The 19,610-nt window shown below is 40.0% G+C and overlaps 2 protein-coding genes across 2 annotated transcripts; both read left to right on the forward strand.

Moving 5' to 3' along the window:
- Positions 1–237: 237 nt before the first annotated feature.
- Positions 238–7,675, forward strand: LOC307257517 (uncharacterized protein; the record flags this gene model as incomplete). Its single annotated transcript, XM_080036779.1, has 2 exons — positions 238–1,656; positions 6,212–7,675. The coding sequence occupies 2 exons, from the start codon at positions 238–240 to the stop codon at positions 7,673–7,675; spliced, it is 2,883 nt and encodes a 960-aa protein (XP_079892905.1).
- Positions 7,676–10,424: 2,749 nt separating this feature from the next.
- prorsd1 (prolyl-tRNA synthetase domain containing 1) lies at positions 10,425–14,148 on the forward strand. Its single transcript, XM_080037054.1, has 4 exons — positions 10,425–10,585; positions 11,839–11,964; positions 12,249–12,338; positions 12,707–14,148. The coding sequence occupies exons 1-4, from the start codon at positions 10,505–10,507 to the stop codon at positions 12,917–12,919; spliced, it is 510 nt and encodes a 169-aa protein (XP_079893180.1). The 5' UTR covers positions 10,425–10,504; the 3' UTR covers positions 12,920–14,148.
- The last annotated feature ends 5,462 nt before the right edge of the window (positions 14,149–19,610 follow it).

The following is a 19,610-nucleotide window of genomic DNA, read 5'->3' on the forward strand; positions in this document are numbered from 1 at the left end:
TGTGTGTGTGTGTAACCAGCAGTAAAAAGAGGACAGACCACTTCACCAAGAGACGCACGGAGACCAAAGTAACAACTTCCTCTGAGTGAGTTCAGCTCCTACAACACTGTGACACTCCACACACTGAAGGTGAGTTTGACTCAAAATTAATCTCAGAGAAATTAGTAGAAGAGGGAAGGGAGCCACGCCTGACTGTACTTTCTGTCTGCTCTGTTTTCAGCTGCACTCACAGACAAAATGGCTTCCAGATCAGAGGAAGATCTTTGCTGTCCGGTCTGTACAGACGTCTTTAGAGATCCTGTTGTTCTGTCATGTAGCCACAGCTTCTGTAAAGGCTGTCTGAAGAACTGGTGGAGAGAGAAACCAACACGGGAGTGTCCAGTTTGTAAGAGAAGATCTTCGAGGGATGAGCCACCTCGCAACTTAGCCTTAAAGAACCTGTGTGAGACCTTCTTACTGGAGAGAGATCAGAAAGCTTCAGAGCCTCTCTCGCCTCCTGACTTTGCTTTAAAGAACAAGTGTGAGAGTTTCTCTGAGGATCTCTGCAGTCTGCACTCTGAGAAACTCAAACTCTTCTGTCTGGACCATCAGCAGCCAGTTTGTCTCGTCTGCAGAGATTCAGAGAAACACAGATGCCACAGATTCAAACCCATCGATGAAGCTGCACCACAACACAAGAAGAAACTAGAGGAAACTCTGGAGCCCTTAAAGGAGAAGTTAAAGCTTTTTGAACAAGTTAAAGTGAAGTCTGATCAAACAGCAAAACACATGAAGGTCCAGGCCCGACGCACAGAGACGCAGATTCAGGATCAGTTTAAGAAGCTTCACCAGTTTCTAGTAGAGGAAGAGGTGGTTAGGTTGGCTGCACTGTGGGAGGAAGAGGAGCAGAAGAGTCAGATGATGAAGGACAAGATGGAGGCTCTGAGCAGAGAGATAGCAGCTCTTTCAGACACAGTCAGAGCCACAGAGGAGCAGCTGAGAGCTGAAGACGTCTCATTCCTGCTCAACTACAAGGCTGCAGTGGACAGAGTCCAGCAGCGCCCCCTGCCAGATGATCCACAGCTGCTCTCAGGAGCTCTGATAGACGAGGCCAAACACCTGGGCAACCTGACCTTCAACATCTGGAACAAGATGAAGGACATGGTCTCCTACACTCCTCTGGTTCTGGACCCAAACACTGCTCATCCAAAACTCATCCTGTCTGAAGATCTGACTGGTGTGAAACAAGGAGTGAAAAGGCAGCTTCCTGATAATCCAGAGAGGTTTGATTATTACGGCAATGTCCTGAGCTCTGAGGGCTTTAACTCAGGGACGCACAGCTGGGACGTCCAGGTTGGAGACAGTACACGCTGGTTACTGGGTCTGTTAGCAGAGTCTGCCCAGAGGAAGGGAGAGGAAGAGTCTGGATTATGGGCAATAGGGTTCTATGAAGGTAAATACTCAGCATGGTCAACATCAGATCCATACACTGTTCTCCCATTGGAGAAGAAGCTCCAGAGCATCAGAGTGAATCTGGACTGGAACAGAGGAAAACTGTTGTTCTCTGATCCTGATACTAACACCCACATACACACCTTCACACACACTTTCACTGAGAGGATGTTTCCATTATTTTACATTGAGGATAAACTCCCTCTGAAGATATTACCAATGGAGGTCTGTGTGACAGTGGAACAGAGCAGCTAGAGATAAATATGATGATCAGATTCATGATGTTGTTGTTTTACCTTTATGTTTTAAAGGTAAAAGTCTCCGGATTGTCCTTCTTTAGTCTGTGATTCTGCTGCATTTATTATTTTTATAATGACCGTTAAAGGTAGAGGTTTCTGCACCTGTCCTACTGCTGTCTCACTAGTCAGTATGGCTGCCACTGTGTATTATTTGAAGTGCTTCTTGTTAATCTCCTTCAAAACTGCGTAACTAGTCCTGCACCGTTCATCATATACTGGACGTGCAAAAATACATCAAAACGTGCGGCTTTGATAAGAGTTTTGTCCAGACAGATTTTTTGGGGAAAATGCAGAATAAAAGAGTGTATAATTCTCCATGTAACAATCAATGGAACATTTAAATGGAATGTTCAAAATTAGCAGTTAATAGAGTGAGTGACATCACTGCTGGAGTGGAGGGCAACCTTAATGCACAGGAGAAAAACAGTTTTAAAATCGCTGTCACTCGCAAGAATTTCACTCTATAAACATAACTTTTACATCAAAACGTAGGAAATCTTGACCTGGTCGCAAACATGTGACTACTGAAGCAAACAGACCTCCACATTTGGATCTGTGAGCTTCCTAGTGACAGAAAGTCCAAGTAACTGCCCCATAGGCTCCCAGACTAGAGACTAGACTTTTCTGGAGGAATGTAAACAGTACCACTTTTTTAAACTGATCTCTTTCTCACATGTTTTAAACTACAGACACAATATTCTTAATAAATCTTCATCAGGAACTTGTGCTTCTCACGGTGTGAAGATTTTGACGATTAGACAAACGGTCTGCGAGGTAGAAGCAGCAGTTTGAGAGAAAGTTTGAGAGAAATTAAGTCTGTGACAGATCTTAAGAGTTAACTACAATTCACTGTATGTTTGGGTTTTATCATTTTATCATATTTTTATTTGATCATCTGACTTTGTTTTTGATGGCATTTTTTTTGTACTTTATTGCTGTTTATTAATTGATTCTATATTTTGGATTCCTTTTCTTAAAGGTGCTACGAGGAACTTTGAAATATTTCTGAAACAGTCTAATTTTTCCTCTGATGATCATAAATTACATGTACCAGCAAACGAGACCCATCGGTGCAAAGAATGCTATTTTTATAGTTTTCTTAATGCCTTTGTCATGGGTATACGCTCACCCAGGAACAACAACAGCTGGCATGGTAAAAACACTACCTTTCTTGTCCAAAGGGGGGCGCTAGAATGAACGGAATAGTCCTCGGAGCACCTTTTAATGTTTAGGCTTGAGGCATTTAATTTTTCAAAAGTGGTCGGCCTTATAGCCTACAACTTCAGTGTACTAATTATGAATGAAATGTCAATCATATGAATCAGTGTTGATGGATAGAATGATGAGGTATACTCACACATATCAAAGGAAAACTGTTCACTGTGCAAAATGTCGCTGCTTTGTCGCTTGATGCTTTGAAATGTTCGGACAAGACGGGACCGGTATAGACAATTACTTCAGTGGCAGGCAACAATTTCGACACACTCGCAAGGCGCTTCCAGTTTAGACTAGGGGTTAGGGAGAAGGGGTGATATTAAAAAAGTATGATTCTCCGCCCTTTTACAACATGTAAACAAAGCGTTGGACAGTTTATTTTGCTTCATGATTTTCATTGATTTGAAATATATACTTTAGATGTGTCCTCTTGTTTTATCATTGCCTTGTGTTCTTATTCTTATTTACTTGTTTGGAATGAATACATTTGAATTCCATAAATGTAAGATGAGTAAAAAGTTAAATATGCTATATTGTAAATAACTATATTGTCAATCACGTAATCTTCATGGCAGCCATTCTACATCGCTGTCTAAATGTTTAATGTCTAATCTTGAATCTTGATGTATTTTCTTTGTTTATAATATCTTTTAAATGCAATTTCTAAAGTCTAATCTTGATGTATTTCATGCCCCTGTAAAGCGCTTTGAATGGCCTTGTGTCTGAATTTTGTTATAGAAATGAACTTGCCTTGCCTTGAATGATCCAAAAGTACATGTAACATATTAGTAGTTTATACAATAAAGTACAGTTGACTGTCTAAGGTTGTCATGATCTGTCTGTGTCTTGTCTTGTTTTGGTGGTGACCTGTGTTTGATGTTTTATTTTGGTATGTCTGTCTTGTTTCTCCCCATGTCCTGTCAAGTTTCCCTCCTGTGTGATTACTGGCCCCGCCCTAATGTGTTCCACCTGTTCCTCGTTGTCCTGTGTTTTGTTTTTAAGCCCTTGTCTTTCCTTTGTTCCCTGTCTTTGCATTGTGGTTGTAGGTGAGTCTAGTCCTGTGTGTTATCTGTGTTCTCAGTATTCTTTGCCTTTTTTGTGGGGCTTGATAAATCGTCGTTAAACTGTCTGCTATTGGGTCCTACTTGCCCACCAGCTACTGTAACAAAAGTGTTTTTATTCAATTAATCGTTAAAGACTTTTCCAGCTCTAGTGACGTGAGGATTTTTGATTAATGGAGCTCATTTATTATAATACAAAACCGATTACGACAACAAATATTAGTTTGTCTTAAAGGGGTAGTTAGTGACTCTGGAAAATGCTTGTTGTCAAAATCCCCATTTGTCAAAATCAGTGAATATCTGCTAATGATCTGCAACCTGTCTGTACTGTTTGTGCACTGAAAAAAATCTTATGTTAATACACAGCCTAGGCTCTGTAACCTTGTATATACAGTAAACTAGGGACCCCACCATAGCTAGCAACATACCAGTTTACAGAGCCTAGGCTGTGTATTAACACTGGGTTTTGTTCAGCTGAAACTAAATTGTTATAATTTTCCTGACAATGAAGCACAAAATATAACATGGCAAATACATTTTTTTAACAGTGATTTTAAAAAAAGATGAAATATTGTTCATCTTTCCAAATTGCAAACATGACAGTTAAAATGTTAAGTTCTACATCTTTGCAACACTTCTTTTGATTCTAAAACATATATCCTCCTTGGGCGATTTCTGATCTTCTGAGATTGACTTATTGGTTATGTGTTAAAAAGAAATTGAACTTGTGTACTTAATAAAGTGGCCGGTGAGTGTATATAAAGTCTTAAAATGCCTGCACATTATCTCTTCTAGGCTTTACTCTAAAAATATATCCAAGGGTGAATTCTTACTTTTAGACGGTGGAGGGTAGCATTACTTCCTTACTATTTAGTATGCCAGAAAAAGATTTAGGATGTCCCAATACATGCACGTCAACTGTAGTATGCTGAAAATACATAAATGCCCCATTAACTCCAATAGCATTTTGGAGTATTCCTCTTTATTCTTGACATTTGTTGACATAATGAAAAAATAAACTTCCTTATCTTATTTTTTTTCCCCTCCCTGTGGCCCTAAAACTCTTCTGTACTTTAGTATGTAGTGTAGTAAAAAGAAAAAGTAGTGTAGTAAAAAGAAAAAGTATGTTGATTTGGAATGCAGGGCATAAAAGTATTTACAACCAGAAGAGTTTAAATGTATAAAAAGATGCTATTTCTTGAAGGCAGTCTTGCATAGGTTCAAAATGCACAATTTAAATGTTTATTGAACTTTTATTCAATTGGACATTTTTCTGCTGCACGAGCCTGCTGTGGCCTCCAGGGGGCGCCAGAGGATAGTTAATGTTTATGCACATTCAGTCAAGAAGATAGAATAAGCAAGATAGAAATAACTACAAATATATCTAGCACTTCTAATAGTTTTCTGCATGTCATTCACTCTCTGCCTCATTTCATCTCTGTCATCTCTCAATATGTGTGTGTCTCTTTGTCTGTCTGTCTATTTGTGTGTATTTGTAGGTCATTTTGTAAGATCCTGATAGCAAACATCACCAAGTGGATTTCCTTTCTTTAGCTGCACCTGTTCTGCTGACTCATTATTAAGCAATATTATTACTCTTGTCCCTGATCTTGTATTTTATATTAGTTGGATGCTGAATGTGGTGTATGATCATTGTTATGTGACTGTGTGGATTGTGCTTATTTTATCATAATGCTGCTTTCCTGGACAGGTCATTCTTGGAGAAGATATTTTAATCTCAATTAATTCTACCTGGTTAAATACAGGATATTGATATTGATTGACTTTTTTTTGTTGTTTAGTTTGACATTCGGATTTGTTTCTAGTGGCGAAAATAATTTTAATAAGGGTCTGATGTTTTTGTGTGATTTGTTTAACTTTAGTCTTTTTCATACATTCTGTCATTTTAATTAGTTGTGAATGGACTTGTGTGTGTGTGTGGAGCCATGAAGTTGTCCTAAAATAGGTGTGTGTGTGTGTGTGTGTGTGTGTGTGTGTAACCAGCAGTAAGAAGAGGACAGACAACTTCACCAAGAGACACACGGAGACCAAAGAAACAACTTCCTCTGAGTGAGTTCAGCTCCTACAACACTGTGACACTCCACACACTGAAGGTGAGTTTGACTCAAAGTTAATCTCAGAGAAGTTAGTAGAAGAGGGAAGGGAGCCACGCCTGACTGTACTTTCTGTCTGCTCTGTTTTCAGCTGCAGTCAGACAAAATGGCTTCCATGTCAGAGGAGGATTTCTGCTGTTCGGTCTGTACAGACGTCTTTAGAGATCCTGTTGTTCTGTCATGTAGCCACAGCTTCTGTAAAGGCTGTCTGAAGAGCTGGTGGATTGAGAAATCAACACGTGAGTGTCCAGTTTGTAAGAGAAGATCTTCGAGGGATGAACCACCTCGCAACTTAGCGTTAAAGAACCTGTGTGAGACCTTCTTACTGGAGAGAGATCAGAAAGCTTCAGAGCCTCTCTCGCCTCCTGACTTTGCTTTAAAGAACAAGTGTGAGAGTTTCTCAGAGGATCTCTGCAGTCTGCACTCTGAGAAACTCAAACTCTTCTGTCTGGACCATCAGCAGCCAGTTTGTCTCGTCTGCAGAGATTCAGTCAAACACAGACGCCACAGATTCAAACCCATCGATGAAGCTGCACCTCAATACAAGAAGAAACTTGAGGAAACTCTGGAGCCCTTAAAGCAGAAGTTAAAGCTTTTTGAACAAGTTAAAGTGGAGTCTGATCAAACAGCAGAACACATAAAGGTCCAGGCCCGACGCACAGAGAGGCAGATTCAGGATCAGTTTAAGAAGCTTCACCAGTTTCTAGAAGAGGAAGAGGTGGTTAGGTTGGCTGCACTGAGGGAGGAAGAGGAGCAGAAGAGTCGGATGATGAAGGAGAAGATGGAGGCTCTGAGCAGAGAGATAGCAGCTCTTTCAGACACAGTCAGAGCCACAGAGGAGCAGCTGAGAGCTGAAGACGTCTCATTCCTGCTCAACTACAAGGCTGCAGTGGACAGAGTCCAGCAGCGCCCCCTGCCAGATGATCCACAGCTGCTCTCAGGAGCTCTGATAGACGAGGCCAAACACCTGGGCAACCTGACCTTCAACATCTGGAACAAGATGAAGGACATGGTCTCCTACACTCCTCTGGTTCTGGACCCAAACACTGCTCATCCAGTATTCATCCTGTCTGAAGATCTGACCAGTGTGAGAGAAGGGCAGAAACAGCAGCTTCCTGATAATCCAGAGAGGTTTGATAATTACTACATTGTCCTGGGCTCTGAGGGCTTTAACTCAGGGACTCACAGCTGGGACGTCCAGGTTGGAGACAGTACAGTCTGGGCACTGGGTGTGTTAGCAGAGTCTGGACAGAGGAAGGGAAAGGAAGAGTCTGGATTCTGGAGAATAGCGTTCTATGAAGGTAAATACTACGCAGGGTCAAAATCAGGTCCATACACTTTTCTCCCATTTGAGAAGAAGCTCCAGAGGATCAGAGTGAATCTGGACTGGAACAGAGGAAAACTGTTGTTCTCTGATCCTGATACTAACAAACGCATACACACCTTCAAACACACTTTCACTGAGAGGATGTTTCCTTGGTTTAACACTATAGATAAACTCCCTCTGAAGATATTACCAGTGAAGGTCTGTGTGACAGTGGAACAGAGCAGCTAGAGTAAAGATAATCACAAGGTGTAAGTGTCTGCCCCTGTCCTACTGCTGTCTCACTAGTCAGTACGGCTGCCACTGTGTATTTACATCAAAGCGTGCAGCTTGTCAGACAGTTTTTAATTCTCATCGTAAAAATGAACGGAAAATTTAAATGGAATGTTCAAAATTAGCAGTTAATAGAGTGAGTGACATCACTGCTAGAGTGAAGGGCAACCTTAAAGGTGCAGTGTGTAATATGACATCATCAAGAAAGTTCTACAAAGTTCTAGAATGCAGCGCTCCCTGGGTAACCCCACCCTTTAGAATAATAACAGAAGCTACAGTGGCCTTCAAGGACAAGAACAATTCTACATTTTAAACAATGCACCTGATGACATTCCAACTATGACACTTTCAAGATGGCGGCACTAGACTTTGGTCCAAAATATGCAGAAATATGGACATATATGAGACCCTTTCTGAGGGGAAAAAAATAATTCAAAACATTTTTTTCAGCTATTATGCACTAAATTAAATGTACTTATGGATATTATAATTACTTTCTACAAAATCTGCTAGGAAATAAAACCCAAAATTCTACACACTGCAGCTTTAATGCAAATTATAATTCTCAGCCCTTTTTCAACATGTGAACAAAGCGTTGGACAGTTTATTTTGCTTCATGCTTTTCATTGTTTTGAAATATATACTTTAGATGTGTCCTCTTGTTTTATCATTGCCTTGTGTTTTTATTCTTATTTACTTGTTCGGAATAAAGACATGCTGTATGAATTCCATGAGTAAGATGTGAGATGAGTACAAATTCAATAAAAGTTAAATATAGAAACTAACTATTTTGTCAGTCACATAATTTGCATTGAAAACACTACCGCTTTTGTCCAAAGGGGGGCGCTAGAATTAACACACACTTAATAGTCCTCGGAGCACCTTCTTAATGTGTAGACATAAAGCATTTTATTTTTTTTTAGAAGTGGTCTTCCTTATAGCCTACAACTTCAGTGTACTAATAATGAATGAAATGTCAATCATATCAGTGTCGAAGGAAAATTTGGTGACAACCTGTAAACTTGGGTTGGACAGTTTATTTTGCTTTTCCTTGATTTTTAATATTCCTTTAGGTGTGTCCACTTGTAAATGCAAATGTAAGACGAGTAAAAAAAAAGAAAAAAAGTTCAATATGCTATATAGAAAATAACAATATTGTCAGGTATTAGATTTGCATTGTCAGCCATTCTGCATCGCTGTCTAAATGTCTAATCTTTTCTTTGTTTTCACTATCTCTCAAATGCAATGTCTAATGTCTAATCTTGATGTATTTCTTGCCCCTGTAAAGCACTTTGAATGGCCTTGTGTCTGAACTGTGCTATAGAAATAAAGTTGCCTTGTGCCTTGAATGATCCAAAAATAAAATATTTCAAATTTATTTTAATTATTATTATTATTTATACATTTTATTTATTTAAGTTGAAAATTGATTCTATCTTAAGGGTTTTTATTCAATTAATCGTTAAAGACTTTTCCAGCTCTAGTGAAGTGAGGATATTTGATTAATGGAGCTCATTCATTATAGTAATACAAAACCCATTAAAACAACAAATATGAATATGTCTTAAAGTGTAGTCAGTGATTCTGGAGAATGCTTGTTGTCAAAAGTAGTATGTAAATATCTGCTAATGATCTGCAACCTGTCTGTACTGTGTGTGCACTGAAAAAAACAAATCTGGTGTTAATACACAGCCTAGGCTCTGTAACCTTGTATGTACAGTAAACTACCCCACCATAGCTAGCAACATACCAGTTTACAGAGCCTAGGCTGTGTATTAACACTGGGTTTTGTTCAGCTAAAACTAAATTGATATAATTTTCCTGACAATGAAGCACAAAATATAACATGACACAAATACATTTATTATTTTACTTTTGATCAGGTTCTCGGTAAATAAATCTAAATCTTTTCACAGTGATATAAAAAAGATGAGATATTGTTTATCTTTCCAAATTGCAAACATGACAGATATAATGTTAAGACGTACTTCAACGGTGGAAATATGAAGGTGTATTGAACTCTGAGATCCTATGTAGTATAAATGTGCAAACATTTTAGAAATCGGTTCATCCTAGCCTGAGAAAAGGCAGAAAGAGTGTTTTATGGTCTCACTGTCTAACCCTAAATTTTACTAGTGTGACATCACACATGGTAAAATGTAGGGTTAGGATTAACAGGACAGCTGGACCAAGGGAAGACTGAGGGAAGAAAAACCTCATTCATTATATTATAATAGTGATTTTACAATGATAGAACGCCGGTTCCGTATGGGTGAAGTATTCCTTTAAGTTTGAAATCTCTGCAACACCTCTTTTGACTCTAAAACCTACAGCCCTGGACAAAATGAAGAGACCAGTCTGGATTTTTCCTTAAATCTTCATCTCTACATTACTTAATTGAAATGCTCTTAATGACAATACTTTTATTGTGAATTTGGTAGAAATGTTGTCAGTAGTTTATATTATAAAACAGAAAATGTTCTTTTCACTCAAACATATGCCTATAAACAGTAAAACAAGAGACAGTGAGCATTTGAAGTGGTCTCTTAATCTTTTTCCGGAGCTGTATACTCTTCCTAGGATGAATTCTGATCTATAAACGGCGGAGGGCATCATTACCGGAAGTTAGAAGAATAAGAATTCGCCACTAGATGGCAGTGACGCGCACCAGCTGCTGCAAACCGCCAGTGACACCGACAAACAAGAACAGCTGTCTCTCTTCCATTCACTTCAAGTCTATTTTTCACCACTATTCACTGAATACAAATAAAAACATATTTATCAAAGATGTCAGCGGATCTAAGGGCGGAACTGGAGAAATATCTTCAGACTTTGGACATCCAGACGACGTGCGTGGAGCATCCGCCGGTAAGATATTCTTATTTCCCCATGAATGTATCAGCTGTTGTTAATACTCAGTCAGTATATACACGTTTTACACCGAAAAATCCTTTTGTTTTGGTTGTTTTGAAGGCACAATAACATGCAGGATATGATTAAATGTAGGTGGGAGACGTGGCAATGCAGGAATATGCGATACAACTTGTTTTCTTTAAATCGAACCATTAAATCCCATAAGGAAAACAGACATTTTAAACTTTCTTTGCTTGTTGTACAATACTTAAGCATCTCAGAACAGTTTTAAGGAGACTGGAATAATCAGTAGAAATCATGCTTTTATTCGGCTCAATCAGAAATTATAAGTGAAACTTTCTGTTGTAGTTTTAGCTTCGGGAGTGGGTGTGTTATAACTATAATATCGCATCGTAAAAGGACACGTGGCCGCATTACTAGGTTGTTATTATGAGAAAGAGAGAGCGTTGCATTGCGCGTGATTGTTATGCCGATTTCACAGTAAGGTTTAATTTAAGTGAAATCAGTTGAATAAGTGTTCCTTAAGTCATGCATATATGCGCACGATCAAGGAAATGTATAAAAAGACGCAATTTCTTGAAGGCAATCTTGCATATGTTTCTGTAAACTGAAACACTTCAGCGATACAGTGGTAGTTTTTATCTGAATGCAAAAAAAAATAACAAAAAAAACACTAACACTGTTTCTAAAGTGTTTTCAAAATGAACAATTTAAATGTTTATTGAACTTTTATTCGATTGGACATTTTTCTGCTGCACGAGCCTGCTGTGGCCTCCAGGGGGCGCCAGAGGATAGTTAATGTTTATCCACATTCAATCTGAAGCCGTCAATATTGAGTACCGGTAATATGCAAGGTAGAAATCAATACAACAACTATATCTAGCACTTCAAGCGGTTCTCTGCATGTCATTCCCTCTCTGCCCCTGTTCAGCTCTGTCTCTCTGCCCTGTCAATAAAGTTGGGAGATGCAAAAAAAATATCTGAAAGGTTTTAAAAGAGCATCAACAAGTACAATATCAATACACTATAACAGCGCTGTAAAATGTGTGTGTGTCTGTGTATCTTCTGTGTATGTGTGTGTGTGTGTGTGTGTCTGTCTGTTTACTGTGTGTGTGTGTGTGTGTGTGTGTGTGTATATCTACTGTGTGTGTGTCTGTGTGTCTGTCTGTCTATCTACTCTGTGTGTGTGTGTGTGTGTGTGTGTGTGTGTGCGTGTGTGTGTGTATATGTTGTGTGTCTGTGTGCAGGTGTTCACAGTGGAGGAGATGATGCCTCACCTTCAGCAGGTAAACGGCGCCGTCACTAAAAACCTTTTCCTCAAAGACAAGAAGAAGAAAGGACTGTGGCTGGTGTCTGCTCGCCACGACCGCCAGGTGGGTTTACACTCCTGTGTGTGTGTGTGGTGGGGGGGGAGGGGGGTGTCTGTCTGTCTTTCTGTCTGTCTATTCATCTATCCAAGTTTTAGTTTGTGTTTTTATTATTTTAACATGTTCAATAAATTGCCAAAATGAAGAAAATCTATCTATCTATCTATCTATCTATCTATCTATCTATCTATCTATCTATCTATCTATCTATCTATCTATCTATCTATCTATCTATCTATCTATCTATCTATCTATCTATCCATATTTACCCAGAATCCTCTGTTTTGCAGGTGAACCTTAATGACCTCGCTAAGAAGCTCGGCGTTGGCAGCGGCAACCTGCGCTTTGCAGACGAAGCCGCCATGTTGGAAAAACTCAAGGTGAGCAGGAGTTAACTCAAAATGATACTAATTATATTCTCCCTCTCTCTCTCTGTCTCTCTCTCTCTCTCTCTCCCTTTGTCGTTATTCTTTTTGATTGGAATTCATTGTAACATCAATATTTTTGCCAAAAATTGTGGTTTAAATAATTAAAACATTTTCGTCTCTCCCTCCCTCCATCCCTCTCTCCCCCCCTCTCACACACACACGCTCACTCACTCACTCACTCACTCACTCACTCACTCACTCACTCACTCACTCACTCACACCCCCCCCACACATTCACTCACTTCACTCACTCACTCACTCACTCACTCACTCACTCACACACACACACAAACCCCCCCCACCACCCCTCCCCCCCTCAGGTGGGCCAGGGCTGTGCGACGGCCCTGGCGCTGCTCTTTGACACAGAGCACAGTGTGAGGTGTGTTTTGGACCGGGCCCTGGTGGAAGGAGGACATCACATGGTTTACTTTCACCCCATGACCAACTCTGCCACTGTGGGCCTGAAGCCAGAAGACCTTGTGCGATTCCTTAAAGAGACAGGACACCCACCACTTCTGGAGGACTTTGAGTAAAAAAAACTAAAACAAAACTGGACATTATGACATCAAAGAAGATTTAATTCTAGCGCCCTCCCTTTGGACAAAAGCGGTAGTGTTTTTAACCACACCAGCTGTTGTTCCTGGGTGAGCGTATACCCATGACAAAGGCATTAAGAAAAACCTATATTAAAAACAGCATTCTTTTAATTTCATTAAGAAAAATCTTGTCATAAAGAGAGGTAAGATATTTTTAATAAAACAGAATAGAATGTTTAAAAGACAAGCAAGGAAACATGTAACCTTTTGATTTTAAAGGGACACTGTGTAACATTTTGAGTAATTTATTAGCTAAAATCAATGTCCTCATTCATAAATATGTCCTCATTGGTGTAAAATCACCTCTGCCAATAATCTGAATTATCCTCCTGAGCGGAGAATTACAAATATTAATATTACATTTTGTACATTGAGCAGGCAGGTCTTATGGAGGCGTCCATGTTTTTGGAATGTCATCAGGTGCATTGTTTATAATTTAGAATTGTTCTTGTCCTTGAAGGCCACTGTAGCTTCTGTTATTATTCTAAAGGGGTGGGGTTACCCAGGGAGCGTTGCATTCTAGAACTTTGTAGAACTTTCTTGATGATGTCACATTACACACTGCACCTTTAAGGTAGAATCACTAAAGTAAGGTATTTGAGTTAGATTGTCAACCAACATGTTTGACTTGTCTGAGTAGCAACAAACGATATGGGACAAAAACTGGAACAGAAAACAATATGGACATCATGAACTGAAAGATGATGTTAGAAAATTAAGAATGCAACACGCGAGGTGTCTTTAAAGGTGTAGTCAGTGATTCTGGAGAACGCTTGTTGTCAAAATCACTTTTTGTCGAAATCAGTGAATATCTCCTCATGATCCACTACCTGTCTGTACTGTGTGTGAGCTGGGGAAAAAAAATCCAGTCTTTATACTCAGGCCAGGCTCTGTAAACGGGCATGTAAACAAAGGTGCCACAGTAGCTACTAACATACCGGTTTACGGAGCCTAGGCTGTGTATTAACTCTGGGATTTTTTTCCAGCTCACACACAGTACAGACAGGTAGTGGATCATGAGGAGATATTCACTGATTTTGTCAAAGTGATTTTGACAACAAGCGTTCTCCAGAATCACTGACTCCACCTGGTAATAAGGAGCTTTTAACTTGCTTGAGAACATTTGTACTGGTCTGCCAAATGTCATTTATGTTTTGTCAATAAAGTTAGAAAAAAAAAATTCTTAAATCAGCCTCAGCTTCTTATTAATGTTTATTAAACCAAATATCAACATCTGGTTTCATTTTATAAATCTACTGTTTTTACCACGCCAGCTGTTGTTCCTGGGTGAGCGTATACCCATGACAAAGGCATTGAGAAAAACTATATACAAATAGCATTCTTTTACACTGATGGTCTCGTTTGCTGTTACATGTCATTAAGGATCATCAGAGGAAAAATGAGACTGTTTCAGAAATATTTAAAAGTTCCTCGTAGCTCCTTTAAAGGGCCCCAGTGTTTGTTTCACCATATTGTGGCTGTAATGCACCTTCAGGCCTCTAGGGGGCAGCACACATTAAACTAGAAAGTTTTCAATGTATTACAAATGCATTTCTAATTTGTATATTCCACAATAAGTCACAAATATTCTCTTAAAAATAAATAAATTAGGAGGAGCAATGCTTTATATGAGTGAGTTATGAGCCAATACTACTTTTGACTTGTGTGTGTGTGTGTGTGTGTGTGTGTGTGTGTCTGTTTGTGTTTGTGTGTGTGTGTGTGTCTGTTTGTGTCTGCGTGTGTGTGTGTGTGTGTGTCTCACTCAAAGCAGACTCTTCATTGGCTGCCTGTTGTTTTTAGAATAGATTTTAAAATCCTCTTGTTTGTTTTTAAATGTCTAAATGGTCTAGCGCCAACTTATCTCTCAGAGATGATCTCTCTGCACAGTCCTGTCAGAGCACTGAGGTCCTCTGACCAATGTATTCTAGACTGTCCCAGGTCTAAGCTGAAGAGCAGGGGAGACAGAGCCTTCGCTGTAGCTGGACCCAAGTTGTGGAATTCTCTTCCTTTACATATCAGATATGCCACTTCTTTGGAAAATTTTAAATGTCTGCTGAAGACACATTTCTTTGCACTGGCCTTCGGAACCAGCTGAGCTGAGTATTTTCTTATGTGTTTTCTTTTGGTTTCTTATTTGTAATAAATGTGGATTATTTTATTATTATTTAACCTGTACAGCACTTTGGGGCAGTACCCGCTGTTTGTAAATGTGCTTTATAAATAAATTTGACTTGACTTGACTTGACATTACACAGCAAAATAATTTTTTATAAGCTTTTAGAATTGTAGCTGAATATGTTTTTATTTTTTTTGTAAATTTCTTTCATAAATTACAGATAGACACGCAGATATGTATAAGCTATATAATGAAAACACTTCAGGCCAAAAGAACACAGCCCCTCTCTCTCCCTGTGTGTGTGTGTGTGTGTGTGTGTGTGTGTGTGTGTGTGTGTGTGTGTGTGTGTGAGAGTGTGTGTGTGAAGCCCGCTCGCCCTCTGCATTCCTAATGAGAGCAGTGTATTGTTGCATTGTTGTGTAAAATTAGCAAATGAATAAATGTCACATGCTGACACTCCAGTTCCCACGCCCTGTGTGTGTGTGTGTGTGTGTGTGTGTGCGCGTGTTTGTGTGTGTGTGAGTGTGTGTGTGTGTGTGTGTGTGTGTGTGTGTGTGTGTGTGTGACCCTGTTGTTGTTCAAAGTTGTTTTGTCAGAAAGAATCATGTGTGGGAAAATGTATGGACCACATTTATTATGAAATATTAGGATAGATAAATAGAGACAGACAGACAGACAGATAGATAGACACGCAAAAAGACAGATAGATAGATAGATAGACAGAGAGAAAGATAGACAGACAGATAGACACGCAGAAAGACAGATAGAGATAGAGATAGATAGATAGATAGATAGACAGACAGATAGATAGACAGACAGACAGACAGACAGACAGACAGACAGACAGACAGGTAGGTAGATAGATAGACAGAGAGACAGACAGATAGATAGATAGATAGATAGATAGATAGATAGACAGACATACAGACAGACAGACAGACAGATAGACAGAAAGAAAGATAGACAGACAGACAGATAGATAGATAGATAGATAGATAGATAGATAGATAGATAGATAGATAGATAGATAGATAGATAGATAGATAGATAGACACGCAGAAAGACAGATAGATAGATAGACAGACAGACAGACAGACAGACAGATAGAGACAGATAGATAGATAGATAGACAGACTGACAGACAGACAGACAGACAGACAGACAGACAGACAGATAGATAGATAGATAGATTTGGTTCACATCAGTTTTTGGTTCTGAGCTGCAGCTCCATCGCCGTGGAGACGGAGAGCAGTCTGGTCGCTAAGGGAGACGGGCCAAAAATAAGATGTCATTAGTGAGTGTGTGTGTGTGTGTGTGTGTGTGTGTGTGTGTGTGTGTGAGTGTGTGTGTGTGTGTGTGTGTGTGTTAACTTCTCACACATATAATAATGGTGAGAGAGAGCACTAATTTAAAGTGTGTCTGTGTGTGTGTGGCAACGTTACAAGATGTCAGTGATTCTGGAGAACGCTTGTTGTCAAAATCAGTGAATATCTCCTCATGATCCACTACTTGTCCATACTGTGTGTGTGCTGCAAAAAAAACTGTGTACATTTTTATAAACGGGCATGTTGCTAGCTATGGTGGGCCCCCTTTGTTTACGTACAATTTTACAGAACCTAGGCTGTCAAAAAAATATTTTGACAAGGGTTCTCCAGAATCTCTGACTCCAAGTTCCTCCTAGAAGTGTGTGTGTGTGTGTGTGTGTGTGTGTGTGTGTGTGTGTGTGTGTGTGTGTGTGTGTGTGTGTGTGCGCAGTGTGTAGTTTCAGAAACACATACAAATTCCTCCTAGCAGTTTTAAGACCGCCTATACATTTATTATAATTTTTAAATATATTTGGCTTTTTGGTGACGCGGCCCCTTTAAGAGATCCGGGCTGGTGACTGGGAGGAGGGAGGGAGGGGGCGGGGCTTCACACGAGGAAACAGGTGTGTGTGTGTGCTGACAGGGGTGACGTCATTCCCCGGCTGTGTCACCTGGGAAACGGAGCAGAGCGGCGCGTGGGGGACTGAGCTGGTTTCAACATTCTGTGTGTCGGTGCGAAGGAGATGATTTGAATACGGCTGCTGATATAAAGGTAAGAGAGAGAGAGAGAGAGTGTGTGTGTGTGTGTGTGTGTGTGTGTGTGTGTGTGTGTGTGTGTGTGTGTGTGTGTGTGTGTGTGTGTGTGTGTGTGTGTGTGTGTGTGTGTGTGTGTGTGTGTGTGTGTGTGTGTGTGTGTGTGTGTGTGTGTGTGTGTGTGTGTGTGTGTTGAGAGTGTGAGAGAGTAAGAGAGAGGTGTGTGTGTGTGTGTGTGTGTGTGTGTGTTTGAGAGTGTGAGAGAGAGAGAGTGTGTGAGAGTAAGAGTGTGTGTGTGCCTTTGAGAGAGAGACATTCGTATGACAGTTTATTGTGTAGCCTACTGTCCGAATATTATAGCTACCTACATTCAAAAAGCTGCAAATGTTAACCTTATCTATACACCGTTTGTAGATATACCATTGCACCATGTATCTCCATTCAAACATATGCAAAGTGTATCCTATAACTAGGACTTCACTTTATGGACTATGTCACTAAAACCATTCAGAATATGCATGAAAAATGGGGCCCCCTTAGCTCAGTTGGTAGGGCGTCCCCCCCCCCCCCCCCCATGGGCATCGGCCAGCAGCGGACCCGGGTTTGATTCCAGCCCGTGGTCGTCCTCTGCATGTCACTCCCCTCTCTGCCCCATTTCAACTCTGTCTCTACACTATCAATAAAGCATAGAAATGCCCAAAAAAATATATAAAAAGAGAAAGAATATGCATGAAAAATGTCATCATGGACCGTGCATATAATCTGTACATTTTATTTGATCTCTTTAAAGTATGTTTGTGATTATTTGAAGTAGCTACGAGGAACTTTTAAATATTTCGGAAGCAGTCTAAGTTTTTCTCTGATGATCACAGATGACATGTAACAGCAAACGAGACCATCAGTGCAAAAAGAATGCTATTTTTATATAGTTTTTCTTAATGCCTTTGTCATGGGTATACGCTCACCCAGGAACAACAGCTGGTGTAGTAAAAACACTACCGCTTTAGTCCAAATCTGTATATTTTATTTTATGTCTTTTAAGTGTTCAACAGCATGTTTTTAAGAAGAAAATGTCTCATAAATCAGACAGTGAACAACATATGAACAAATCCTTCTGTAATAACCTTCAGAATAGTGCTGAGAATGATTATGGAAAGTTTAGTTGATGTAAGTGCTTTAGAAGTTGAGATTTTTTGGTTCAGAGTATTGAAGAAAAAAAAAACTAACGTTGAGATAATGTCTGTTAAAGATGGTTGTATAGGAGAAATATACAGACGCAAACAGACAAGGTTTAGTCAAATAAACACCTGAATGTACATGTTGGACCTTTGATTTATACTAGTATGAAAGAAGACATGTTATGGAAGAGAGGGAGAGAGAGATAGAGTATGAAAGAAGACATGTTATGGAAGATAAACAGACAGACAGACAGACAGACAGACAGACAGACAGACAGACAGACAGACAGACAGTATGAAAGAAGACATGTTATGGAAGATAGAGAGACATCATTGTATATTATAAGTAGCAAGTGTGAGGTGGTGTTACAGGTGTCAGACAAACAGTACAGAGCAAACAGATGACTAAGTGTGTGTGTGTGTGTGTGTGTGAGAGAGAGAGAGTGTATGTATGTGTGTGTGTGTGTGTGTGTGTGTGTGTGTGTGAGAGAGAGAGAGAGAGAGAGTGTGTGTGTGTGAGAGAGAGAGAGAGAGTGTATGTGTGTGTGTGTGTGTGTGTGTGTGTGTGTGTGTGTGTGTGTGTTACCATCATATGACTGGAAGGGTAAACAGACAGACTACGTAAGAGGGAAAGGTGAGGGTGATGTCATTCAGGAAGTAGACATAGTGAAATATAAGCCCACACACACACACACACACACACACATAACACATAACACACACACAGACACACACACACACACACACACACACACACACACACACACACACACACACACACACACACACACACACACACTATTGAAAACATCAGAAGAACGAGCGGTTAAATTATAATTAACACAAGCATTGTTTATTGTTCGAAACCATCTCAGCAGGAGCAAACTGCTTCAGACAGGAGACACACACACAACACACACACTGAGGACACACACACACACACACTGAGGACACACACACACTGAGGACACACACACACACACTGAGGACACACACACACACACACTGAGGACACACACACACACACACACTGAGGACACGCACACACACACTGAGGACACACACACACACACACTGAGGACACACACACACACACACACTGAGGACACACACACACACACACTGAGGACACACACACACACACACTGAGGACACACACACACACACACACACTGAGGACACACACACACTGAGGACACACACACACACTGAGGACACACACACACACTGAGGACACACACACACACTGAGGACACACACACACACACACTGAGGAC

This window comes from Ammodytes marinus (genome assembly GCF_949987685.1).
Source record: "Ammodytes marinus genome assembly, chromosome: 11".
NCBI lineage: Eukaryota > Metazoa > Chordata > Actinopteri > Uranoscopiformes > Ammodytidae > Ammodytes > Ammodytes marinus.

Excerpts from the sequence above, each read along its gene's own strand:
- prorsd1 (XM_080037054.1), top strand. The coding sequence starts at position 10,505 with ATGTCAGCGGATCTAAGGGCGGAACTGGAGAAATATCTTCAGACTTTG. Across the intron at positions 10,586-11,838 it reads CGTGCGTGGAGCATCCGCCG|GTGTTCACAGTGGAGGAGAT; the intron begins GTAAGATATTCT and ends GTCTGTGTGCAG. Across the intron at positions 12,339-12,706 it reads CCATGTTGGAAAAACTCAAG|GTGGGCCAGGGCTGTGCGAC; the intron begins GTGAGCAGGAGT and ends TCCCCCCCTCAG.